We start from the raw sequence: 25,385 nt of genomic DNA on the forward strand, positions 1-25,385 counted from the left end.
ATAAGAAATGTACAAGTATCTTTCGTGTTTCACATACTACGTACACTATCATGAGGATAGATCTGGTGTCTCGTCAAAGACGACCCTCGCACCTAGCACGCCCATCGACGAGGCCACACGATCCAGGAAATTGGCCCCACGAGGATCATGGCCGTCAGAAGCCTTGGACGGACCGTTTCCAAGCTCTGACTGAACGCGAAAGGGAAGAGAGAAGTTTTTAGAGCTGGCAGTCGAAGGAGAAGTAGAGTAAGTGCTGCGGTCACTGGGTGGTGAATTGACGGACTCTGGAGAAAGGGCTTCCTCAATCACACGCACACGGAGTCTATCCTCAAGTCGGGTGACTAGCTTTTGGATTGTTTCCATCATGTTCTCGGCTCCTAGGAGAAGGAGTGAGGGTCCGGTGTCAGGAAAGACGTCTGGAACAGGTCCAATGAAGGGTTTACTGGGACCTTGGATGATTCCTTGTTGGCGCTCATTGTGTGCGCTGATACAGGACCGGAGGTCGGAGATCAGGGATTCAAGTCGCTGGGAGGTATTCTGTATACGGCTGATGAGGCCGTTTATTTTGGCATGGTCTGGATCGGTGGTTCCTGCGAGAAGATCTCGAGTCTCACTGATATACCGCGGACACTTGGCAGTCTCCATGTGAATCAGATCAACCAGGTCAGTATATGCGCTCCATTCCCCAGGCTTGGTGCGATCCTCGGTCATCATTTTTATCGTGTAGTTTTGCCATTCGTCTTCATCCAGGAAGCATGGTTTTCCTTCGTATAGAGCCAAGAGGATAAGAAAGCCTCTGAAGGCTATGAAGCAGAACCGTCCGAAGCCAGACTCGAAAGCGGCCGCAGTTCTCTTTATCATAAGCCGCCTTACGGCATCGCTGTGCACAACCCATGCGTCCGGTGTAGTCTGAGCGTACATTTCAAAAACGCTTAAAATAATGGTTGTGCAAAGCATATTATCGGACATCACATGCTTGGGCTTCGAGAGAGCTTTGATGACTATCCTGAGTGAGTTGGAGTACAGCTGTCGACTCGTTTTGAGAAGAGCCCGATCGTGGGTCAAGCGAGCGAGATAAATCGAGCTCAAGCAACAGACGGACGTATCGAGGTATGCATCGGTGCCATAGTTAAGGACCACATGCTCAGCAAACCCGAGACCCTCCCCGGATCTGAAACGGTTGTGATAGTAGAGCTACTAAGGGGTAAGTATCCAGAGTTCAATGTGGGCACGCCAACCTACCGTGGGGAAGGAATCTGAAATAAATCTCAGAAAGAGCTGGGGCTGAGCGTCGCGAAATTGTTGGCGAGCTAGAGAGACAGAAAGTTGTTCGTCAAAACTACTGGCCGAACTCTGTCGCATTAGCGCGAGCGTATTGCCACGCACTATGTCAGCGGCTGCGTGGGCTTTCTCGGGCGGCTCAATTTGCGTTGAAGTTGCTGCTGGCGGTTTCGCTGGCCTTTCTTTCCGCCGCGAGCCAGAATGATGTCTTCGGGCAAGAATCGGACCCTCATCCTGGAACCGAAGGGCGCGCCGATAACCGGGGCAAGATCTGCGGTAACGATGGCAATTGTTGCACCCCGGAACCGCCTCATCACACTAGAGGGTCAGAAAATTGGTATGATCATTGCGAAGAACGTACCTTAATACGCCGCTCGCGGCAAAGAGCACAGCCGTTTGAATGTGGAACGCCAACCATCGGGGCAGTCCTTTTGAGACGCCTGAAACGTCTCAAATCATAGCGGTCGCGGAAGAGAGGCAAGTCAATTCTCGGACAGACACCCAGTGGTATGTATCCATGCAGGTCGTTTGGTCTGCAAAAACACAGCGGTAGGTGGAGAGTAAGTCGGGAGATCGAAAGATCGAAAGCCAGGATAGAATCTTACATGTCTCAAGAAAGTCACTAAGCCACGCCGGGCAAAAGTCCGCGCCCAGGGGTAAACCCGCACTCTTGTCTTTAAAAAGTGGCCCTGATTCGCGATCGATCGGAGGAGATCTAAATTGGGAATTAGATTGGAGATATAGATTGAGGCTTAGGCTTGGGCTTGGACATTCATATTGTCGACACGAGAACATCGTGATTGTGGGCCCTAGACGACGCCCAACGGCGGCGCAGATTCAGCCTTGCTTATAATTAGCGGAATGCTTTCCTGCGCAGAAACACGAGTACCTTGATGTTTTTGATAGCCCAATGAGACAGACTGTACCCCGCGTTGTCTTGCAGGAGGTTGGTGGAAGTACATGCGCTTTTGCCGCGGAAGATATCCAGGCTCACGTTCTGTCATATTTCCCCTCCATCTTCTTCGCTCTCTGTCATTGATTCATTTTACTTCATTGACTCATATCAATGCTGTTCCAAAGTCGTCCCAAAGTCCTCGTGCCTGAAAAGCTATCTCAAGATGGCTTGGCCCTGATGCGCAGTTCCCTCGATGTCCACGAACGGAAAGATCTGAGCGCCGATGAGCTACTTGAGATCATCCCAGAGTACGATGCGCTGCTCGTACGCTCTGAGACCAAGGTCAACGCGGCTGTGCTGCGTGCTGCTCGGCGTTTGAAGGTGGTTGCTCGTGCTGGTGTCGGAGTTGACAATGTTGGTATGCTTACAGAGCCAAGTCTCACCGGGCTCTCATTGATTTGGTACATTAGATGTCCAGGAGGCGACAAAATTGGGAATAGTGGTCGTCAATTCACCCTCGGGCAACATCAATTCGGCGGCAGAACACACGGTTGCCCTGATGATGTCCATGGCGCGAAACATCCCCGCGAGCTGTGCCAGTCTCAAAGAGGGGAAGTGGGAGCGAAGCAAGTATGTTGGTGTGGAAGTCAAGGGCAAGACGTTGTCGATTATCGGACTCGGAAAAGGTAATGTTTAGTAGGATCGTCCATGAATCATAATCTAATCTATTACAGTTGGGTTGACTGTCGCACGACTGGCCAAAGGCTTGGGTATGAATGTGAATGCTCTCGATCCTTATGCCTCCGCATCTGTCGCAGCATCCGCGAGTGTTACACTCGTATCATCGTTGACTGAACTGCTCACATCCTGCGACTTTCTGACCATTCACACACCACTCATCGCCTCCACTCGAGGGATGATTGCAGAGGCTGAATTATCCCAGATGAAAAAGGGTTCTCGCGTGCTCAACGTGGCTCGAGGTGGCACATTTGATGAAGGTGCCCTACTTGCAGCTCTGGAATCTGGCCATATTGCGGGGGCAGCCGTTGATGTGTTTACATCGGAGCCACCAGCCCCAGATTCACCTGCAGCGCGACTTATCGCGCATCCACGGGCAGTTGTCACGCCGCATCTCGGTGCCTCCACGGTGGAAGCACAGGAGAATGTTTCAGTTGATGTCTGCCAGCAAGTACTTGAGATTTTGCAAGGCTCACTACCTCGCTCGGCTGTCAATGTCCCCATCATCCTCCCCGAAGAGTATAAAAAGCTGCAGCCATTTGTGCGCCTGGTTGAAAAGCTCGGCAGCTTGTATACTCAGCACTATGCCACCACCTCTGGGGGTTCCATGACACAGAACACCTTTGATCTGATATACCAAGGAGAGCTGGCTAGTATCACTAACACAAAGCCGTTGTTTGCAGCCCTGATCAAGGGTCTACTGTCACCTATCAGCAGCACCGAGGGATTGAATGTAAACATCGTGAATGCTGAGCTTGTGGCCCGTGAACGTGGTATCTATGTCTCTGAGCAACATTCCCGCGACCCATCAGAGCACTCGTCATATTCATCGCTGGTGACTCTTGTTGCCCGCCCACCATCTCGCTCATCGTCACGGGCGCCTGCTGCTGACACCTCTGTGCCTGTCCCAGCCCAACAGCAACGCATCATCTCTGGCACCTGCTCTGGCGACCAACTGCTGATTACTCGCTTGGGCCGATTTGAAGCTTCTTTTGAGCCCGAAGGAACCTTGCTGATCTGCGAAAACTATGATTCACCCGGGAAGATCGGAGTTGTGGGCAGCATCCTTGGTCGAGAGGGAATCAACATCAATTTCATGACTGTGGCACCGCTTTCGCCCAAGCATGCTCTGCCTGTTCCCAGCAAGGAAGGTACCCAAGAGCCTCCGGCGAAGGGCGTATTCTTGAAGGAATCCTTGATGATCCTGGGGATTGATCGAAATGTTCCCCCTCATGTTACTACTGACCTAGGTAAAGAAGGTGGGATTCTAAGTGCTTACGCCGTTACTCTCTAGTGATTTATTGCGCTGTGTTCAATTCCTTTTTTACTTCCTGCTGGCAAGGAGGAATGGCTTTCGGTTACAATTACTCAACAACCTAAACCTGCTTTTCAACCACAGTAGGGATTTCTTACCATCAATTTTAGTTGTTAATATATAAAAAATAAATATATTTCTTATGATCATGGAATTATGAATGAAGAAGCCCTCGCCTTCATCCAAATATTCTGAGGAGGGCGCATTTAGGAAAGAACGAGGAGGGTGCTAGGTAATCTAGTAGCTAGAGCCGAATCCAGATCTTGCTCTAGAATAGGTATATATTGGACAAGTTACTCTACCGCTCAATCAAAGCTCCTCTCGTCCCATTATACCCAGTAATTCCAACCAAACTAGTTGAATTCATCAACGCGCCAGCCAATCCCTCCACATCAGAAACCACTGGATCCAACCTATTATCCCAAACACAATCCCCATGTTCATCAGTCCAAACGACCTTAATAAACCCAGACTCACTAGCCTCCTTACCAAGCAAATAAATCCCGGCTTGAATCCTCCATTCTACCAATGACAGCTCTCGACAATCTTCATCTTCCCCTTCTACCTGCTCAACCAGCTCTATATCATCTTGTCCGGATTTATATTGCAAATTGCTTCCATCACCATCCATATTAAGGATTCCGTATAAGTCAGTGAGGTCTGGTATGCAGATTAAGATTTGACGCCAGGATTCTTTGAAGTTATACCGCGTGGCATCGTCTAGGACTTTTGTCATACAGTCTGAGATACCTGCTCCAGCTGCTCGTTTTAGGGAGTTATATTTTGCTGTGAGGCTTTGGTCGTAGCACATTCGTAGCCAGATGGTTTGTATTCCCATGCTGGTTCCTAGGCTTGTGTTCGTGGATGGTTTGGTTTAGGAATATACGGTTCATCTCTTCTTTGTCTACTACCACGGGAGATGATTCGGAGTCTGCGAGGCATTGATATGGCTGGAATGTGTGTATCAGACCATGCATTAGTGCAAAGGGTAAGCTGGGGCTGAATCAGAGCCTTGCGTAACGTACCCAGCGCTGAATCAGAGTCAATTTTTGGTACTCCCAGACTAGTTCTTCCCATTTTTGTTCTCTTGTTTTGGAAGGGTCATGTCATTGCTCCAGTGTTCCTGGGAGGTCAGATGGGGTATGAGAGGTGGGTGGTGGGGGCCGAACTAGAGCGAAGTTGTCAAAAGGCCAAGCGGCCGTATTGGGCGTCCTTTTTGAGGTCCTCGGACATTTCTGGGGGCATTGCAATGGATTGCTAGATCCGGAGAGGAAGAAAACTGATATGGGAAAGCAGAAAAGGCACTAATCCCTAAAGGCTAGCCTGGCTGCCTGCTTGGCCTTTTATCTTTGTCTAAAATCTACTCGACCAACTCACTTTTCCATGATATACGAGTCACGACTGTCAATTCGTTTTGGTAAATGTTGAGTGTTTGCATGCCCAAAGACCTATCAAGTGGACAACATATGCTACAAAAGACCTTTCATGAAATTGGAAAATAGAGCATTCGCGAACGAATGTTCCCGAGCGCCCAAGATATGACCGCAAGTAAATGCAAGGTATCAATCCCAATAAGGACAAAAAAAAGAGAGAAGAAACTCCCGGGTATCGCATATCAAAACATAGAACTCCGCTTTTTCTCCAGCTTGGTAGCAGCAGTCTCCTCCTTATTGCGCCTAAACCCAAAGAAACTGCTCTTTTTCTGCTGCACTTTGGGAGCCGGCTTTGATGCGGGGAGAGCACCACTGCTAGTAGGCTGGGCGTAGAAGCCAACTGTAGACTGAGGGCGGGGCTGTGGCCAGGGTTGTTGTGGGCGTGACTGCATCAGGTGGGTTGAGGACTGGGCGCGGGGATCCATGCTACCTGGTGCGTGGAGATAGGGGTTGTTGGCATTCGCAAATGTAGGGACGGGTGCGCCTTGTGGTGGGTAGTGGGAATGGGGGCGGGAGTGTCGGGATGGACGGGGTTGGGATGATAGTTGGGCTGAGGATTGGGAGTATTGGTGGGAGTAGGGTTGGGGAGGGTTGGTGTGTCGGGGTGGAAGATGAGGTCGGGATGATGGGGCGGGTGTACGGCGCTGCATGCGCGCTTGCTCTTCTTCTTTGCCGTAGATCTGCTGAAGACGCTTGGTCTCTTTGTCGACCTCTGCGTCGCGTCGGCGTTGCTTTGCTGCGGAGACTTCCTGCGCTCGTCGCTGTTCTTCCTGTCGCGCGAGTTCGTCCTGTCGTCGCCGCTCCTGTGGGGCTGGAGATGACGAGTTTGGAATGCTAAGGCGAGGCGGGGATGGCTTCGTCTTCGGACCGGAGGGACCAGGGGTAGCAGCTTGTGGGTTCCTTTGTGCCGGTTGAGCGTTGCTAGCTGATGTTGTCGCAGCCGCCGCCGCTGGCTTACGCACGATCTGGTTGGGTCCACCAGGGGTGATGTGGAAAGCTTCCTTTGCAGGGCCAAAGAAGATGTCTTTAATAGCTACAGTTGCCAGGAGTAGCACGACCTCCAATCCTTTGAAATCCTCCATCTCCACCCGGTATAGGTTTGGCTCGTAGAGAGTAAGCTCCTTAAGACCCTGGAAGAGTGCAACTGTAATATCAGGTTCGCGACTCTTTGTGCGTGTATCGGGGATGGTGGAAGTCTTTCCATGGAGCAGGCAGGTCAAATCCTTGGACAGCTTCCCATCCTTGCGCCAGCTGAATCGTAGCTTCTCAGTCACGTCCGCTGTTGCTGGATCACTCTGCATCTGATCCAGTGAGGAACCAGAGGGAACCCGAAATGTATTTTGGGGCATTTCGAACTCCCAACGTGCGGGGCGGTTCCACGTCTTCGCCTGGTATTTGACTGTGATCTCCTGGTCGGGGTTGTAGAGCTGGATCATGAACTCGGTCGGGAGGATAGGTTCCGGAGGAGGTGGTGCACCACCATTCGCACGAATCGTGTCTGCTGAGAGACTGGGTTGCGTCCATTCGGGCACTACAGCGACCTCGCCATAGACAACGTCGGTCACGTAGGGATCGTATAGCGCGACACCGTACCGGTTCTTCGATGTCGGGAGAGCGGGATCAAGGGCCCGCAGGGAGTATGCAGGCTCGGGGTCGTTGCCATGCTGGCGGTGGTATACCGTGCTAATCTGAGGCTGCTTTGAGTTGTTCTTCACGAAGAACGCTGGTGAGGTCAGTGATCAGTACTGGAATGACGTAGCCACTAAAAAAAAAGGAGACTGCAGCTGTCTTACTGGGCAAACTTTCATCGATCATTCTGTCCACTGATATCTGGACTTCAAACCACTGGCTATGGGGAGTTATATGTGGACGAGTTCGGGAAGTCTGCAGTCTGCAGTCTGCGCCACGGGACGCGGTGATCGGCGCCTAAAAATAGCTAAGCCCGCCCTGGCGCTGTGCACGCTGATTGGCACCGTCATGTTTATAAGGCACCAGTATTTAGGCAAATCTATGGGGTATTAAGCACAGCAACGCGTCCATCGGCTATGCAGGTCATCAATTTAGCTGCCTATGCTGCACATTTACGATAGCATCTCCCTGATCTAAGTTACGTAGTATATCCAAAACAGGTATTATATGCAAGTGTAGTTTCCGACATCAAATTTGCCCGGTAGTAACAGCAAAAGGTGGAACCACAACTCGGGGGATCGGATTGTCATTGCATGTCCCTTTAACGAGTGACACACTTGATGCTTCAGTATAATTTTGTTTACTCTCTATTCGTTTAATAAGAATTACACATATGAATGGGAGCATCCAAAACTAAGTCTTAGCAACAATACAGTTTGTTTGGGTATAGGACGAACGAGATTCGCCTACGGTGCAATATTCAAACAAGGTATTTACTTTAATTCCCCGAGTATAACGCATAATCGATGGACTAAGCAGACCTAAAGCCAATTTCAGGAGAAGTTTAAGGCCGAATCTTGTGGAAAAGGCTCTTGGACATAGTAGCAATTTAGGCTTCTAAGACAAGACCACCCAATGCTAGAACGTACCTTGACTACAACCGTGTCAGGGATATTTTGTACTCCATGACATTTCTAGAAGCTGTGTTAGTAAAGTAATGGGTCCTTTCAGGATCACCACAGCTGTTCATGTGTTTATCTCCCGAGAGAATCCTTCGTGGGATAGACCATGGTTTCCCCTTCCTCCAAGCTAGCCCAGGCAGTCTCGCCGCTCCGGATCCAGTGCATCCTGAGACGGGCCACAGTTTTCCCTCCTTTCAAGCTATCCCAGGCAGCCTTGCTGCTCCGGATAGGGTGTGTCCTGAGACGGGCCACGGTTTCCCCTCCTTCCAAGCTATCACAGGCAGCTCTGCTTCTCTCCAGAGAACCAGCCGTAGGGCGGACCATGGTTTTCGTTGTAAGTCTACAACAAATCAATACATTGAACATCGCCGCAAAGTTCTAGCTCTTTTGGTCAACCACTCAGATCGTCTGAGTTCAGAAGACATGTCTTCGTCATGCGACAATTTGCGTTTCGTCGAACCCGCTCACAAGAGCCACTTCCTGAGTAACAGCATCACTAATCATCGAAGCAGTATCCCGGTCTTCCTCGGTTCCGAAATGATGCGAACATCATCATCCAAGGCTGCCAACACCCTTGCCGGAGCCTTGCGGCCCTGGGGCAGATTTAAAGCCCCTGTACAGCCGCAATGGGCCAGAAGCGAAGCACCTGGAGGCGCCGAGGTTCGACGATCGACTGATCGATTGACGTGTGAGATTGCGGATCAAGGGCAGAAACGCCCCATCTCAACTGTAATGAGGAAAACCGAGCCGAACGACGTTCCGTGATCATGTGAGGTGGCCCTGAGGTAGGTTGGCCAATGAATGCAGACCCACAATCTGGGAAGCCAATCTTCATTTTCCATTGCGCGCCTGAGACGTATGATGTGCGACAGAATCGGGGGGCCACGCATCGATCGGCGGGCACTTTTCCGATTTTTGCTCTGTTCGAATACTCGGGGGCCGCCCGAATACGATTTGAACACGCAGATAATGTAGCAGCCTATTATAACGAATTGTAGCAGTTGTCCATAGGTGGTCGTTCATTTTCTCATAGATTTCTCCTTTACCCCCTGTCTGACTTTGGTGTCTCGTTGTGTTTTCTGTTGGCAAATATTATCTGATCAAGATCGAGCACATATTTCCTACTCTTGGGTTAACATTCTGGGTTCCAGAGATGATCGGAACGGACGTTCTGATTGCTGGGGCAGGGCCTACTGGCCTTGTTCTTGCTCTTTGGCTTCATGCTCAGGGCGTCAGATTCCGCATTATTGACCAGGGAACTGGCCCGGCACACAACTCGCGCGCGCTCGCCGTGCATGCCCGCATTCTGGAGCTATACCGCCAACTCGACCTAGCCGATGAACTGATAGAACGTGGATATCAGCTTCCTGCTACTAATGTGTGGGTCAATGGCTCTCACAGGGCTCACATAAACCTGCGACAATTTGGCACGGAGTTGACTCCATATCCGTACCTGCTCACCTTTCCACAAGATAAGCATGAATGCTTGCTTGAGAAGCGACTGAACTCCTTTGGTATCTTTGTTGAGAGGAGAACCAAGCTGCAGAAATTTGTGGATAATGGCTCAAGCATTACCGCAACACTTATGTGTGCGAACGGAGACGAGTCTACCTGCGAAGCTGCTTATATTGTTGGATGCGACGGCGCTCACTCGGTGGTTCGGCATGGTATTGGGGCAAAATATGAAGGTGACACCTACGTGCCGCTCTTCTACATTGCAGATATTGTAGCCGAAGAGCAAGAGAGTCCTCTTTTCAACGGCGAGGCTCATTTGACCTTTGTCGACGAGACTTTCAATTTGGTTCTACCGTACATCGAGGAACGCCACATCCGATTGATTGGGACGACAATCCCCAAGACCAACGAGCATCAACAAACCAGTACCTCAGAGCCTCATCCCGAAGTAACATTTGAGGACGTACTCCCAAAAATAAAGAAGACAACAAATCTCGAAATTCAAGAAGTCAACTGGTTTTCGACATACCGCAGCCATCACCGCGTGGCAGAGAAGTTCCGCAGCAACAGAGCGTTCGTCGCCGGGGACGCCGCTCACATCCACAGTCCTGTGGGCGGCCAAGGCATGAACACCGGCATCATGGATGCTATCAACCTGGCATGGAAACTGGCAACTGTGATCAAACACCCCTCGATGACAGAGGAAGCAAAGGATGACCTTCTGGATACCTACGAACCCGAACGGCGTTCATTCGCGTTGGATGTGGTCGGCGCGACAGACCACGGCTTCAACATTCTCACATCTTCCGGATTCTTCCCACACATGCTGCGCGCATGGGTCATTCCATATCTTATTCCAGTAGTCACCCGATTCCAGGCCGCTCGCATGGAGATCTTCCAACGTGGATCTCAGCTTGTTTGCTCCTACAGGGGGGCCAGCACTCTGAACCAAACATCGCAAGGCTCGGAGATGGTACAGCCTGGTGACCGTCTGCCGTGGGTAAAGACTGAGCTTGGCGATAATTTTTGGACACTGCGCGACATCTGCTGGCAGATCCATGTGTATGGCGAACCCACGATGGGGCTGGAGGAATGGCGCAAGAACAAGCACGTTCGGTTGGCCGTCTTTCAGTGGGATGAGAAGCACGGCAATGTTGGTCTCAAGAAAGGTGCTGCATATCTGTTGCGACCGGATCATTATATTGCTGGGATATTCGAGGGTGATGACCTGAAGTCCGAGTTGGATGAGTATTTCTCAATGCGAGGGTTGTTATGCTGCACCTGTGTACATGAGTATTAACAGTAGTAATATCCCAGTAGTATTAAAACCAGAGAAATTCAATCTTGGCCACGCGGTCCCCCAGAAGTACGAACTACCCTACTCTTAATACTACTCTAGTTTTGATACAAACGGAATCACGTGTCACGAAACCAACCGAAGATTAGTATTAAAACCACCTTGATGATGACATAATATTCTGCCATTCAAAATATTCCTCTATTTTCTGTATCACACATTCATATTTAGTTTCTTGAGCTGCTAAATGGAGCCTTATCTACATTCCACATAATATATATCCAGGGGATGATCTTAAATCACTTTCTTGACGCAATACAGACTAGCAAATTTCTTGCTGAGAGCGGAAGACTAGGCGGTAGAGCTGAGGTGGTCTCCTCTGCGTAAGGTACTTGCCGGGTAATAGTTCGGCCGGACCGAAACTGAGCATTTGTAGTTGGCTGTTGCGCTTGTAGCCTTGGTAAAATTAGTGCGGCTTCTCTTCATTACCACCCCGTTTGTTTCTGACGGTCAAGGAGGTGGGTGAGGGATTGCTGTCACTTACTCGTTTTGGCCAAAGAGATACTCCGCAGAATTCCTGGAATAGGAGGTACATCTCCTACATGACAGCTGGTGCTTCCGGCCAACTTTTTCAATAGAACTCTGTCGGAGTATAGAACTCTGTCGGAGTATAGAACTCTGTCGGAGTCAACAAGTCCATCGCGAATATGGGCGGCTGGGATGTGTATTGTGCGATATGTGGCTCGACGTTCAGTAGCAGACTCTCCATTAACTCTGATGACGAGACCGGCGCAGCATACAGTGGAAAAGTCATTGGGAAGAGCGATCTTGAATGGCTACAAAATATCTGCGCTCTTGGTACCAATGCTAACATCCTGGGAGAAAGAAAGTCAGTTCTCTATTCCATGAATCCACATGCTTATCCTAACAAGTATAGGTCTTTCGTCACCGGTCGGGGTAGATATGAAGACTACGTGAGTCAGCAATTGATCATGAATAATAGTGAAATATCCTAACAACCACTTCTAGGGTTGTATCGTTGCGGATCGAGGTGCTGGTTAGTTCGAATCTAACGTTCTAGGCGTCAAGTGTTGCCTGACCTTGCACTAGATCCTAATGTTCCCATTGATGAAAGAGGCGAAGTGTCCTATTTGTGCGCGTATGTTTCATTTACTCTTATACTAATACGGTGTTAATTTTCTCTAGATACTATGATCGCAGCCAGGAGATGGAAGACCCTATTGTGTTCCCTTTTCATGAGGTCTGCTACAAGGACATTCTTCCTCGTTGTTTCAAGAATAAGATGATAGACGAAGACGTGTTTTATGCTCTCTGTGAAGAGATGAGACAAGACCGATGGAACTCGCTGGCGTTAGGTTACGGTGATCCCGATCCGCCCTCGGGTCAATATTGGGACTGCAGAAAAGGGGAAGAGGTAAATCGCCTTCTCACTTAAGTGCAATGAGGACTTGCTTATGGAGTAAAACACTAGGTCCTGGTGACGCATCCTGTCAAGATACTCGAGCTGGAGATTTACCTGGGAGTAATTCAAGACCTCCTTGTCGATGAGGAAAAGAAAAGCTTAGAGTCCCGGACTGTAAAAGATATCCACGACATATTCGACAAGCTCCCCTATGAATTACGACAAAAGATATTCAACCTCCTTCCGGCTGCATCTGTGCTTGCTCTTAAAGCCGCGTCGTATTCGATGCATGCTTGTCCATACGAATCCTGGAAAAAGAAGTTGGCAACCGACATGCCTTGGCTTTGGGAGGTTCATGACATGGACCCGTTCAAATCGCAGGCATTGGAGGGCAGACTGTCTAGGCTTATGGCGGAGCTTGAGAAGAAGAGTCGATACGAAGAAGGAATAACTGAATACATTCCCGGACTTGTGAACCGCAGGCGGATTTGGGTGGTTTGTGAGGACATTGTAAGGTTGTACCACAACAAACTAGCGGAGGCGGAAGGACTACCTGCCGGATAGCACGGCAAACCTCACTGCTACCAGGGCTATCTTCTCGTTGCAGTGTGATCTACATGGTGGTCCCTATACGCCTCAGCGCCTAGCTGCCTGAGGAAATTGCCATTTCAAATGCCATAGCGGCTAGAGATCAGTGCCATAGAATCTATTACGTCAGTTCAATTCCTCCGCAAAGCACCCTTGTTTCGCCGAAAATGACTTCAACAAGCCCATCCACTGACATCTTGGCTCCTAAATTCACAGACTGCATTAGCTAGCTGAATACGTGTTATCATCTCCTTCTATTCTACAGAGGAGCATGTTGAAACCGCGTGCGATGTCTTGTTCTGCCATGCTGCAAAAGTTGACTGATCATATAGTGATAGGTACGATATATTTACATCAAGGCTCACGCAATGTTCTTGTTTATAAATTCTAAGTAAGACGAGAAATTACGTATTACTGGAAATTGCCGACAATGTTTTGAACAAAGGTAAAGGGATCAAGGGCAGGACTATGCATGAGAGAGCTTATACATGCCCCGGCTTCTATGCCAGTAGAATCTCTTTGTGGCTAGATATTTATTTGAAATTGCAGATCCCTATAGTCATTAGCGGTGAAATATTTGAGTAAGCCCAATATTTACTCACGAATTCGATCGAGATAGCCTAGCCGCGGCTCTATTCGGGGCAAAAGAAAATACTGCTTATCAATAACCTCTCTCGTGGCCTTGTCTAGGACTAAGAAGCGGATCTCTAAATAACGAACTAGAGAGAATAGGGAGAGGTAAGAAACGAATAGGAAAATGCCGTCGTAGCTAGTGGATTTAGATAAAATATCTAGCCCCGCCTAGGAGAAGGAGGGCTAACCCTCGTAGCTAGGGAAATAGTAGCAATCGACAGTTAGCAGTACGTTTTCGGCATCGTTAGTTAGAAACGGGCCTCTCTATACTAAGACGGGCAAGGTATCATGACTAAGAGTTCGAAGGGCAGGGGACAATGTGCCGTCCGAAAAAATCCCTCCGAAGGAAGTTATTACCAAAAGGCAGAAAGTATTCTGAAGTAGAAGCTAGTGAGTAAATTTAGAGTCTAAGATAAAGAAGAACAAGAGAACTGACTATGGTAAAGATCCTCTTCTATTGCTCTTGTGTTTTGCGCTCGCTACAATAATAGCTGCTAACTATTTATCTATTATAACACAGGAGCCAACGTTCGCCCCTAGTCCTATCCTATGTGCAGTTCTAGCGTTACGTAATTTCTCTTCCAATGATATAATGCTGTTCCTACAGTAGTAGCGTAAATAACCGTTTAAAATCTGGCGCAAGAAAGATCTATGTTTATTCACCACCACAGACTATCGCTTTGTGATATCATATTATTTAAGCACCTAAATTGCCCTACACCTCATACGGCTGTTTAACCGTGTCTATAACACGGGTGACCCCCTTTTTGTTCAACACATATCAGCGGCAATGCGTTCAGTTCGACTATACGCTGCATTTTGAAGGCTCTGAAATTCGGGGTTATCCTACAATAGTTAGTCTTAGAGTACTAAAGAAAGCAACTGATGCTACATAAATTACTTTACTTTAGGAATATAGCTATTGCCATTTTATTTTACGATTAAGAATCGATTAAGATAGACTTCTCGTAGTCAATATTAGAGAACTTGATCTTTCATTGAAGCTAGCAGAGAATTCCGCGTTTAAAGAGATCTGAGCATTGTAAATTGCCTTAATTTAGCTCGCTAGTGTGTAACTAGGAAACTAGATGATGGTAGAAGTTAGTGAAACCTATAAATACTGATTGGAAAGCTTAACGGCTGTCACACAAAATCGCTTCTCTGTCGGTACAGATGCGATGTAGGGATTTATTGCTCTTCTTAGGCCAACCTTTTGAACCTACGAGTATACGAAATTCCTTTATATAGGCTTCCCATAAGCGCTGGTAAATATTAACCAGCCTTATTATGGCTTAAGGAATAAGGGTTAGGCGCTTCTCTATTAGGAGTTTAATTTCGTTCGTTAGGGGAGGGTTAAGACCTAGCGCTACCTAAGCTTTCCGTTAGAGAAAAATACGACTGTGGTAGGAGCTCTTACTACCTGATTTATTTGCGGAGGTGCAGACATAGGATGTGCTCCCGAAACTACAGCTTAAGGCTTCTCGGAGCTTTGAGAGCCGGAAGAGTAGCGTCTTCGTTTAGTAGAGCGCCTCTAGGGAGAATCTTTAGCCTACATATTAGTATTTTTTGGAGAAGATCCACGATTGGAAGCTTTCACGCCGCCATTTTCGCGCAAATCTTTGCCGTTTCCTTGCAAGAGGGGACTTAATTAGTATCTTCCTTTTCGAACGCTGTTTTCCGAGTCCGAATTGCTTCAAAACTCGCTGTATAGTAGACCGAGCCGGATGACCGGGTGTCGCAGCACTACGCTGTTTATAGGTCCAAAACGGGTGGCGGCGCGCTTGTAAATAGAGATAGGTGCTAGCTCGAGAGTCTAGCTTTGAAGGACAGCCGGTTCGGGGAAGGCTTTTGAGTAATTGACTCTCCTCGAAGCGTTTCAACGTATTGCAGATCGTCTTGCGGGTGCAGCTAAAATCATTAGCTAGCTTTGACTGCGAAATACCACTCTTATGAGCGTAGATAATTGCTGACCTTTGCTCAGGGCTTAATTCAGCCTTTTCCCATTCATCCCAAACTAGCCTGAGAGACAAAGAATGACGTACCTAGATTCTGTTAGCAGCGAGAACATTCCCGGAGAAGGATCTCAGGCTTGACTTAGCTGTATACATCATAGCTGGTCATCATGAGAGAGTTTAGAGTATCTGTAAATCCATGTTAGTGATAACGAGGAGAATGGAGTTGACTCACCAGATCGACATGGCTGGTTATGATGCCTCGTAGGGTCGAATCGAGGGGTCTTTAAACAAAAGTTAGCGTGAAACAGGGGACAAAGAATTAACTTCCCTGCTTTAGTCATAGGAACAATGGAATCAAGTAAAGGTTAGTAATAATAGATACAAGGGGTTAACTTATCTGTTTATAATCCAAAGGTGGGCGGCTTTGTGAACGGAGAATTGCAAGGAACCTATACAACCATTAGTACTGAACAAGCAGTGATAAGAAGGGGGCTAGAAAGATATTTATCTATAAGTTTGTGAAGAGAACAAGTCACGATATCCATCCACCGCGAGGTTACCTGCAAATACACATTAGTAACAATGGAGATTGGGGAATAACTTAGCTGAATCGAAGAGAGATAGAGGGTGGGCCGGGGTCAAAATATCTCGGTGGACCTATGTTAAGTTAGCATGAGCTCGGATCAAAGAGAGGGGCGATGAATGACTTAGCCATTAGTATCAATCGAATGCGACATGGCGATCACTGGTCGGTCCGCGGAGGGAGGTTCCTTACACTCGCAGTTAGCTCCAAATGCATACTTTTGGGGAGGGAGAAATATAAAAAGACTTAGCCAGGAGATATGGTTAATAGCTGCCAAATCGTCAGTATTGGAAAATATTTTGTCCTAGATGAACAGGTATTAGCAATGGTCAACACCGAGGGAGCCACTTACATGTGTAGCACAAAATGGGTTATAATGTTCGCCGTCCTGTACGGTATGTTAGCATGGGCAAAGTACACCGTGAAGGAAATATACTGAGCCTAGTATGAGGTAGCTCCTGTTTGGTGATGGCCCTAAGTGGCTCTTAGCATCAGCATATAACAATAGGAAGAGATAGTACTCAGTCAATGTAGGTCCTAGAGTGTATGTTAGCACCCGCAAAGCAAAATAGGAGGAAATATACTCAAGCTAATATGCGCTCAAACTTGTAAGAGGTATAATCCGGGTCGGTATGCGAATGGTCCTAGTTTTTTGTTAATGAATATATGCCACACTAGGAGAGAAGATACTCAGGCTGGTATGAGATAAATGGGGTTGGCATGCGAAAGGTCCTAGATCATCGTTAGCAGCTGTACGGCACAATGGAAGCATAATACTCAGTCTACTGAGGTAATAGGTCCTGCATGTGAGCAGTCCTATTTTGTACATCAGCTCTGTATATCACAGTAATAGAAAGGTACCCAGCGGATATCAAATATCTTGAAGTGCTGTATAGCACAGTAGACTCAGGTCTTTGCACTCGATGCTGATGAACTTCTGATTGAGGTGGGAGCAGATGGCTACTATATAGACAATCCCAACTAAGACAATGATCAACTCAGCCATGGTCCTCTATACAAGACCTTTGTCGAATCCTTGTATCTGTCGCAGAATCGACTCCGAGACAGAAGAAGCGGATTGTGCACGAGAGATCACAAAGGGTTTAAAGGAGAGTATAAAGAAGACTACAACGTGGAGCCCTTGCCCAGTCGACTTGTAGCATTGTTCTATTGCCAATGAAACACTCAAAAGGCTGGAGTAGCCCCAGGGGCTCAAGGACTAATGGCCCGGGGGAAGAAAGAAGATATTGGAAGAGAAGAAAGGAGTATTAGTCCGAATCCAGAGAATTATTTTCGTCTATCTACAATGGGAACCAATCTATCGGCTCTATCTTTGTAGCCTCTCACAATGGCAATGTCGAATATCAAAGCACGCATGCAAACTCACTTTTCGTCTTTCTTATACCCGCACTCCATTCACCTCCTTACCCCCGCCAACCTTGGCCGCCTCACGCTCAGCCGTGCTCATCTGCAATCCCTGGTCATCCCAGCCCTGGGTACCAAGCTTATACAGGTTCCTCTGCTCTTCACGGCTGTGCATGGGGCCCTTCTTACCACGACGTTCCCGAGAGTCGAGTGTCTCCTCAATGGAAGCATTGTCGCCGTCTAGCGGGTTTCCGTCGAGGTCGGTGGTGTGCACTTCCTCGGTGAAAGTAAAGGTTCTGTACTCGGTGTTGATCCAACCGGTTCCTATCGTGCAACTTCGTTAGCTGGGTAATGCTCCACGCCTTGTGATTGTGCTACATACCCTGGAACTGGCTGCTGTCTTCCCAGTCTTCGGTGAAATAGTGCAGGAATCCGCCGTGCGTGACCATCACGATCTCCTTCTCCGGACGGGCTTTCAACCAGCGGCGGGCTGCGCGGGCGCGCTCCTTCAGTGCTCTGTTGGTTGGTTCATAGCGACCGGATTGCTAATGGTGTCAGTATACTAACACAGACTTCGGCTACTCTCTCCATACCTTGTTATTCCACCCCTTCTGCACAAGAGTCAGATCCACGCCACTCTTGAACTCGCACTTTAACGCCTCGGGCTCGCTGCCAGTGTCGCACGGAACATCCGATGTCTCCTGGATATCAGGGAGGGCGATAATCTTTAGGTCCGGCCTGGCTTGGAAGACAGGCTCGAAGCTTTCCAGCGCTGTGTAGATGGTGCGACGGAGCGGCGAGGCGGTCACCAAGTCGATGTCGGCGTGGCGCGGGAAGCTGTCGCGCAGCTTTTTGCACTGCTCATGGCCGAGGTCTGTGAGGAGAGGGTCGGGGATAACGTGGTTCTCGGTGCAGAGGTTGTGCACGCCCTGCAATTGAAGTTAGTGACCTGCTGTTCGGCGGATACAATTGTCGCGACCGAGGAGGAATGCGGCATGTTCATTGTTATGTGGCACGTACCTGGGCGTGGCGGACGCAGTGGATGATTGGGGCCATGGTGAATAGTTGAAGGAACTGGGTATTGAAGACCCTGAATGAGTCTTATCGAACGTGGGGGTTGGCGGGGACCTGGGGGACGTGCGAGTCTTAGATGAGCCCAACTGTCAATTGTTGAAGCTCTACTGTAGGCTAGATATATTTAAAAGATATATTGAAAGTATAGGTAATTTCGAGAGAAGAGTCATAAAACGGAGGTCAGAACTCCGATTCATATTTGCCGCGTGTCAGGGCGAACCACAGCTTCGCACTGGGGCTGATGGCGATCTATAGCGTCTGATTTGTCCAACCCAATTTACGCCGTTTGGGAGAAATGCTTCTATTGGGCTAAAATAATATGCCATTACATGGCAAGAGTATGAAACAAAATGGGTATGTATAGACTCTTTTATGCAACGCCGAATCCCTGGGCATTTTCAAGTGCCCTGTCAAGCTTCTCCGCCAATGCCTTCCTCGATGAGTATTCTGGTAGAAGCAAGCGCCCGAAGCACGTCAAGCTGGTAGGAAGACGCTATATTCAATCAGTGTGATAATTCGGGGATGTGGGAAGTGTAGGAAGAAACTTACTAAATCGCCGACACCGTTTTTCTGGATCACAAACATAATACTAGAGATCCCATTGACAGGAACTCGATCACTAGCAGTGACAAACTCGAGCAACTGAGCTCTTTTCTCATTGGGATATTCCTGGACGACACTCCAGAAGTCACGAATGACACGATGATCAGGACCGAATCCACCCTCGTACCGAGCGTGGTTCTCGAGTTCCTTAACGTCAATTGACTGGATGCCTTCTACCACGGTCTTGAGGGCTTCAGGAGTGAAGATTGACAGGGCCGACCGGTCCAGGCATGTGTTGAAACCTCTTTGGAATGCTTCAAACTGTGGCCTGATCGATTTGTCCGTAAGCCAGAAGATATAGTCCTTGACAAACTGGTGTCGGTTTTGGTTGGTTACAAGGGCGGCCTCTTCAGCTGGAATAGAGTGCAGTGAAGACTCAGACACTGACTTGGCAATACCATCTGAGCCATGCCTCGATGTGGTGTCGGTTTCCACTGCCATGGAAGACTGTGGGCTCGCTGGTGTAGGCTGACAATAACTTGGGACATCCATCCAAGCGCTAGACCCAGGAGTAGAGCTACGTTCGGCAATTTTGCTAGAGATAGGCCACGAAGCATCACGGTCAACATTTTGCATGTCAATTGTCTCAATCCGACCGAAGACCTCGCAGCTGAATTCGTATGTTCGTGTGAAAACGTCGCCAACGTCGCCATCCTTCCATGCCAACAAGGTATCCAGACCCTGGGACAGCTCAGGCCATCCATCACGGATGTGTTCCAAATGCTTCACCTTCAGTCCTAAGAGCTTGCGGTAAAATGCAAGTGGGAAATTGACAGGTAAGGTGAGGCCGTTGTAAATGGCAATAGACATCAACAGACCGATAAGTTCAAATTTGTACAAAGGTTCCAACGCGCAAGGCTGGAACCAAGACACACGGTGTCGGGTATCAACTGTGAACATGCCGTAGGATGGATCCAGGGCTTGGCCCATCAGCACACGGAAGAATTCCTGCTGGACACCACCGTGATCAAGGCCTTCTTCTCCTTCGTCCATGCCCATTTGTACCTTCAGCGGTCGCATCAATTCTCGTTTTTCTCGCCGCCATAACTGGCTCAGGGCATCTGAGAGAATGTTGTCTCGTCGAACGACGAGAACAAGGTACGTTGACATGGATGTTTTCATGCGAGTGAGAAGGCCAAGATCCTCTGTAATCTGGATAGCTCCAAAGGCAGTTTGCGTGACATGTCTCGTCGTGGTCATGGCAGCCTCGTAGCTTTTAGCCATGGCAGAATAGTTCAAGGAACGGAAATAGATGACAAGTGAAGAAGGAGGGAAGAGGAAGGAGTATGAGAGAAGATGCATTGTTCGGTTGTTTGAAAGCCCTCCAACCCACGCCACAGGCATCTCCAAGGGGTCCAGCCGCTCTGCGAGAAGGGGCGTGTGGAATTCTTCAGCAGATAGACCGAGTCGGTTTCGCTGCTTATACATCGAGGCTAGGATCTGCACAGCCCCACCAGCCGGACTACTACGAGCCATATCTGGGTTGCCATCCCACTCGCGTAAAAAGAGCGTCCGAAGCCATTCAACAATGAGGGACGAGGGGTTGATTGACCCTGTTTCAACATCCCGAGAGCTGTGGTGTTCACTGAGATAGTCCACCACGCGGTCCAGAACGCTAACCTTCCGCTGTTTGGGAAAGTCCAAGCTATACACTTGTCGCGCTTTGGCAATTTCATGGTAAGCTATGCGAGCAGTGAGAGCACGCACGAGACGATTGATCAAGCGAAGACCTAGCTCATGTTCGAATCTGTCTGTCACCTCAACCGCTTTCTGGGCAGACTCAACAGGCAGCTTGCGCATGTCCGATAAGGAGGCAACAAAGCCGGAGGAACGCATCTGAACAACTGCGCGCCAAGCTCCCAGGTCGATCTTTGGAACCGAGCTGACCAAGGCGAATAACACAATAGTAGCAATATAGGCTGCGTCAGAGTCAGACAGATGCTCTTCGGCAGATTCAGACAACCGCCTTGGAACAACTGGAGGCGCCGGTCCCGTCATTGTCGAACTCCGAGATGAACGGCGCGATGGCCGGCCAGAAGTGAATCCATCTGGTGGTACAAATAGCCTATCCAAGCTACTCCATAGGCTATGCAATGCAATATCCCATGGGCAGAGAGAAAACAGGCGCTGCAGCGACGTGTGCAAGGACGCCATATCAAGACGATTTGCCACGAGAACGTCTGTTTGTTCTTTGCCAAAGGAGCACAGGATTTGACGAGGGCTACTCAGCACGAAAAATGTACTTTGAGCAACGAAAGGAAAAGCTTCACGTTGCTTGAGGGTCGCAGATCGCCAGTCAGGTTGCTCAAAGCTTCCCGCTGATTGCATGCGATCAAGTTCCTCTTTCCAACACTCAGCATCCTCTTCGGATCCGATCATGACTTGTGACAGGCCATCTATGATTTCTGGGGTGAAATGGGTCACTGTTTGAGCCAATGGCGCCTGATCTGGTAAGTGATCAACATGGCCGTGCTTTGCTTTACGCTCACTAGGTGACTGAGCATCGGCTGGCAACAGAGGGAGAAGCTCAGTGTTCACTGTGGCCTTCTCAGAGACGTGATGCAAAATCTTCTCACTATCCCAAGAGACACGTCGTTGAGTTCTGCGACGTTCCTTAGGAATGGGTTCTAATTCCTCGATCCTTCCCCGATGCTTTTGGGGCCTGTGTTTTAATGCTGGTGGAGAGGGCAGGCTGGGAAATTCACCTGCAGATAGTGCTGGTAGTTTGAGATTGAATTCCGGTTTCCGTTTGTCTTCGAGGCTTGATCGTGGACTTTGACGCCAATGGTCAACCTCAGGGACAGGTCGTCGTTTGACATGTTGATTTGGAAACTTGAGCTCCACTGCAGGTTGCGATTTTCGTGATGATGGAGTACGAGGTTGAGTTTTCTTTGTAGCGACGGATCGCCCCTGGGCTTTTCGAAGCCCGCCTGAGACTTTCTCGTGGCCTTGTTTCTTGCCAGATGAGTCATTCGTGGTTTGTGAGGCTGGAACAGGCTTGGCTTCAACGGAATCTGGTGCTCGACGAAGGGGAAGCCATTCAACCATGCGCAATGATATCGTGTCGAAGAGGTTTTGAGTGAAAGACTTTGGGTCTTTTAGTTGTTGCTCCGCCGTATGGTCGAGGTCACGGATGTAGCTGGTGCCTTGGACCTGAGATGTATCTGCTGCATCCTTGCTCGCAACTTTTGCCTCGTGGGAAACAACAGCACTGCCAGGTAACTCCTCCTCGTCGACCTTCGTTTCCGGTTTAGGGGATTTGCGAGCCGCTGCTTTCTGCGCTTCGAGTGTACGTGTTCGGCGTAAGGAAATACGGTGGTAGTCTTCTGCTTTTAATTCCGGCGGAAGTTTAGGCGTGTTCCGACATAGGCCACTCTCTGCATCATCCAGACTAGCGAGGTAGCAGGCCAGGGTTCGCGCACTCAGTTCGGTGTAGCGGCGATACGGTCCTTCGCTGATTCTTCGGCGACGACTGGCGCAGGTAGGGGTCTGACATCCGGGGTCCTCACAACCATGTAATAGTTGGGCTTTATATCTATTTCGAGAAATGGTAAGCGGCGAAGTAGAGGCAGGTGTTTCAAGCTTACCTTCTCACCAACCCATTAAATCCCCGTCTTCGCTCATCGCGATACCTTTGTAGCACCCTTGACGAGTCTGATACTTCAATGGTGTTCTGTGCAATAGGCTCGGGCGCATTTGGTGGTAGTTTTGACTGATAGATTTGAGCTCGTCCATGACCGCCGGCAGACCGCGCGATGTCAGGGTCGTCAATAGAAGCTCCTCGGAGCCTGGTCATTTTCAACAAAATAATCGCATATCTGAGAGGCCAGAAGAGGGTAGATGAGGTGGATGGCGGGTTAGGCTGTCATCAATACCGCGCGTTGAATGCGAAGACCAGCTCACCTGATATCATCGTAGTGAGACCATGGCCTCAGGCAGAAGTCCGGGGCCCGGAGGTCGGAGCGTAGATAGTCCGGTGGACTGCTGATTAATCCACAATGATACCATTCTTACCAAGAAAGGTTTAGCTTTAGCTACATTCGGTTTAGCGTCTCGATAAGAAAGATTATTCGCATTGATCAACCAGGAATCCGCCTGACGAGAAGCATAAGGCCTGACTCACTGGAATTTTCGCTGTCAAGAATCTCTCCTTTACATTCATCCCAGTCCCATCACTTTTGGGGACTTTCACCATCTGATTCATCTCGGATCGATCGAAAACAACCGAACCAAGGCCTAATCAGAGCCTTCGCATGTACCCCGCCTGCGATAAATATTCATCCCACAACCAAGGAAAACCCACCATTTCCAACCACCTCGATCAACCATCCAACATGTCGTCCAACCAGGGCACCGCGGCGTCTTCGCTGCAATACACCTGCAACACCTGTCTCGTCGCCTTCCATCGCAGCGATGCGCAGAGAGATCACATGCGGAAAGATTGGCAGTACGTTTTTTTTTTTTTTTTTTTGTCTACATAAACCAGTAGCTAATCTTTCCAGTCTATACAACATGAAGCGCCGCATCGCTTCCTTGCCTCCCGTTTCACTTGAAACTTTCAACGAAAAAGTCTTGGCCGCCAAAGCTACATCCACCGAGGCCGCCGCCAAGGCTTCATACGAAAAGTCCTGCCACACTTGCAACAAGGCCTTTTACAGCGAGAACTCCTACCAAAATCACATCAAAAGCGCCAAGCACAAGCAGCGCGAAGCTCAACTGAGCAAGGACGGCGACTCCGGTTCCGTCATGAGTTCTGCATTCTCCCTTGGAGAACCCGTCAAAACCGACGTTAACAATATTACCGACAACCTCAAGACTACCACCATTGAAGAACAAAATGAAGGAGACGAGGATACAGAGATGGAGGAATTTTCCGCAGCTCGCTGCCTTTTCTGCAAAGACAAGTCTGACGACATTCACGCCAACGTCGAGCACATGTTCAAGACTCACGGCATGTTCATCCCAGAGAGAGAATATTTGGCAGATCTCGACGGTCTTGTGCACTATCTGTACCGCAAGATCACGGAGAACTCCGAGTGTCTTTATTGTCACACCATCAAAGACAACCCCCACGCTATCCAAGCCCACATGCGCGACAAGAGCCACTGCATGATTGCGTTTGAAACAGAAGATGAACAAATTGAAATTGGACAATACTACGACTTCCGGAGCACCTACTCCGACGACGAGGACGAATCCACACCTGAGGAGGGCGGCGTCAAAGTCAACCGCTCAGATGCTGATGACCAGGGATGGGAAACTGAGAGTTCCGCATCTTCAGTGGACGAAGATGATATCGATTACCACCGAAAGGCACCCACCGTCGTTGAAGACGACTACGAGCTTCACCTTCCATCAGGAAAGACTGTCGGTCACCGCTCGCTCAACGTTTACTACCGCCAGAACCTCCACAACTACCCCACAGCCGCTGAACGGGCCGAGCGCCAGTTGGCCATTGAAAACGGAGAAATTGAAGAAGAGCCCCGCGGCCGCCCCAACCACCACCGTGCCCTCACTACCCGCGCCAACGGTGGCCTGGGTATGGTCGGAGCCTCCGAAGAACAGAAGCAAGCCGCTCGTGTTGCAGAGCGCCGTGAAAGAACCCGTGGCATGCGCCAGGAAAACCGCCATCTTGCACGCGTCCAGAAAGGCGGCAACCACCAGAAGCACTTCCGCGTATGTTTTTCCCCTAGCTGCCTTCTGATTAATGATACTAACATTCTACCAGGATCCTCTTCTCCAATGATTGCTTCTATCGCTTCACACCAACGAGAACTACATCTACCTGGTTCCCACTTTTCGGTATCATTCGCGACAAAATATCCGCCAACATCTTCACGTCATCGACACCATCGCAGATCTACGGCTTGCACGCTCATCAAACCCAGGCCCTCAAGACTGCTCGACTTTTGGCAACTCATGGACTTCTTCGCAGCCTAACGATAAACCGACAATTGGGTTACTCTTTCCGTGTCGGGTCATTTTCTCAAATGAGTTTTTAAGCCCTTCATGGTTTTAACGAGGCCCCATCGACCATTCATCTCATCTACATGACGGACGTCTTTATGACCAGCGATCACATGTTGCATCTATTGTCTTGTTTCGGTGCTATCATTGTGCCCTCAATTTTTAGTTAGCATTATCGAGGACCCTTCT

General features: G+C 49.1%; 7 protein-coding genes across 7 annotated transcripts; 3 read left to right on the plus strand and 4 right to left on the minus strand.

Annotated features, from left to right (window-relative positions):
• Positions 1 to 48: 48 nt before the first annotated feature.
• On the minus strand, positions 49 to 1,699 carry PENARI_c025G12080 (Zn(II)2Cys6 transcription factor domain-containing protein; the record flags this gene model as incomplete). The annotated part of the gene is made up of 3 exons (XM_022635878.1): positions 49 to 1,194; positions 1,243 to 1,599; positions 1,643 to 1,699. 3 exons carry the CDS (start codon positions 1,697 to 1,699, stop codon positions 49 to 51), a joined length of 1,560 nt encoding a protein of 519 aa, XP_022484285.1.
• Positions 1,700 to 2,347: 648 nt separating this feature from the next.
• PENARI_c025G11710 (uncharacterized protein) lies at positions 2,348 to 4,208 on the plus strand (the record flags this gene model as incomplete). Its single annotated transcript, XM_022635873.1, has 3 exons — positions 2,348 to 2,594; positions 2,647 to 2,862; positions 2,911 to 4,208. 3 exons carry the CDS (start codon positions 2,348 to 2,350, stop codon positions 4,206 to 4,208), a joined length of 1,761 nt encoding a protein of 586 aa, XP_022484369.1.
• A 1,636-nt stretch (positions 4,209 to 5,844) lies between these two features.
• On the minus strand, positions 5,845 to 7,477 carry PENARI_c025G03505 (uncharacterized protein; the record flags this gene model as incomplete). Its single annotated transcript, XM_022635791.1, has 2 exons — positions 5,845 to 7,385; positions 7,456 to 7,477. The coding sequence occupies 2 exons, from the start codon at positions 7,475 to 7,477 to the stop codon at positions 5,845 to 5,847; spliced, it is 1,563 nt and encodes a 520-aa protein (XP_022484283.1).
• Positions 7,478 to 8,676: 1,199 nt separating this feature from the next.
• On the plus strand, positions 8,677 to 13,040 carry PENARI_c025G06244 (uncharacterized protein; the record flags this gene model as incomplete). The annotated part of the gene is made up of 9 exons (XM_022635818.1): positions 8,677 to 8,941; positions 9,441 to 10,956; positions 11,763 to 11,894; positions 11,943 to 11,979; positions 12,035 to 12,062; positions 12,116 to 12,164; positions 12,212 to 12,440; positions 12,498 to 12,938; positions 12,993 to 13,040. The coding sequence occupies 9 exons, from the start codon at positions 8,677 to 8,679 to the stop codon at positions 13,038 to 13,040; spliced, it is 2,745 nt and encodes a 914-aa protein (XP_022484270.1).
• Positions 13,041 to 16,205: 3,165 nt separating this feature from the next.
• PENARI_c025G10578 (uncharacterized protein) lies at positions 16,206 to 18,608 on the minus strand (the record flags this gene model as incomplete). The annotated part of the gene is made up of 8 exons (XM_022635862.1): positions 16,206 to 16,261; positions 16,380 to 16,491; positions 16,540 to 16,575; positions 16,624 to 16,724; positions 17,616 to 17,876; positions 17,935 to 18,097; positions 18,146 to 18,481; positions 18,573 to 18,608. 8 exons carry the CDS (start codon positions 18,606 to 18,608, stop codon positions 16,206 to 16,208), a joined length of 1,101 nt encoding a protein of 366 aa, XP_022484280.1.
• A 388-nt stretch (positions 18,609 to 18,996) lies between these two features.
• PENARI_c025G02137 (HECT domain protein) lies at positions 18,997 to 23,025 on the minus strand (the record flags this gene model as incomplete). Its single annotated transcript, XM_022635775.1, has 3 exons — positions 18,997 to 19,119; positions 19,176 to 22,764; positions 22,817 to 23,025. 3 exons carry the CDS (start codon positions 23,023 to 23,025, stop codon positions 18,997 to 18,999), a joined length of 3,921 nt encoding a protein of 1,306 aa, XP_022484385.1.
• Positions 23,026 to 23,563: 538 nt separating this feature from the next.
• PENARI_c025G10032 (putative C2H2 finger domain protein) lies at positions 23,564 to 24,975 on the plus strand (the record flags this gene model as incomplete). Its single annotated transcript, XM_022635857.1, has 3 exons — positions 23,564 to 23,676; positions 23,732 to 24,905; positions 24,958 to 24,975. The coding sequence occupies 3 exons, from the start codon at positions 23,564 to 23,566 to the stop codon at positions 24,973 to 24,975; spliced, it is 1,305 nt and encodes a 434-aa protein (XP_022484376.1).
• Positions 24,976 to 25,385: the final 410 nt, after the last annotated feature.

The sequence above is a fragment of the Penicillium arizonense genome (genome assembly GCF_001773325.1).
Source record: "Penicillium arizonense strain CBS 141311 chromosome Unknown PENARI_contig025, whole genome shotgun sequence".
Classification (NCBI taxonomy): Eukaryota; Fungi; Ascomycota; class Eurotiomycetes; order Eurotiales; family Aspergillaceae; genus Penicillium; species Penicillium arizonense.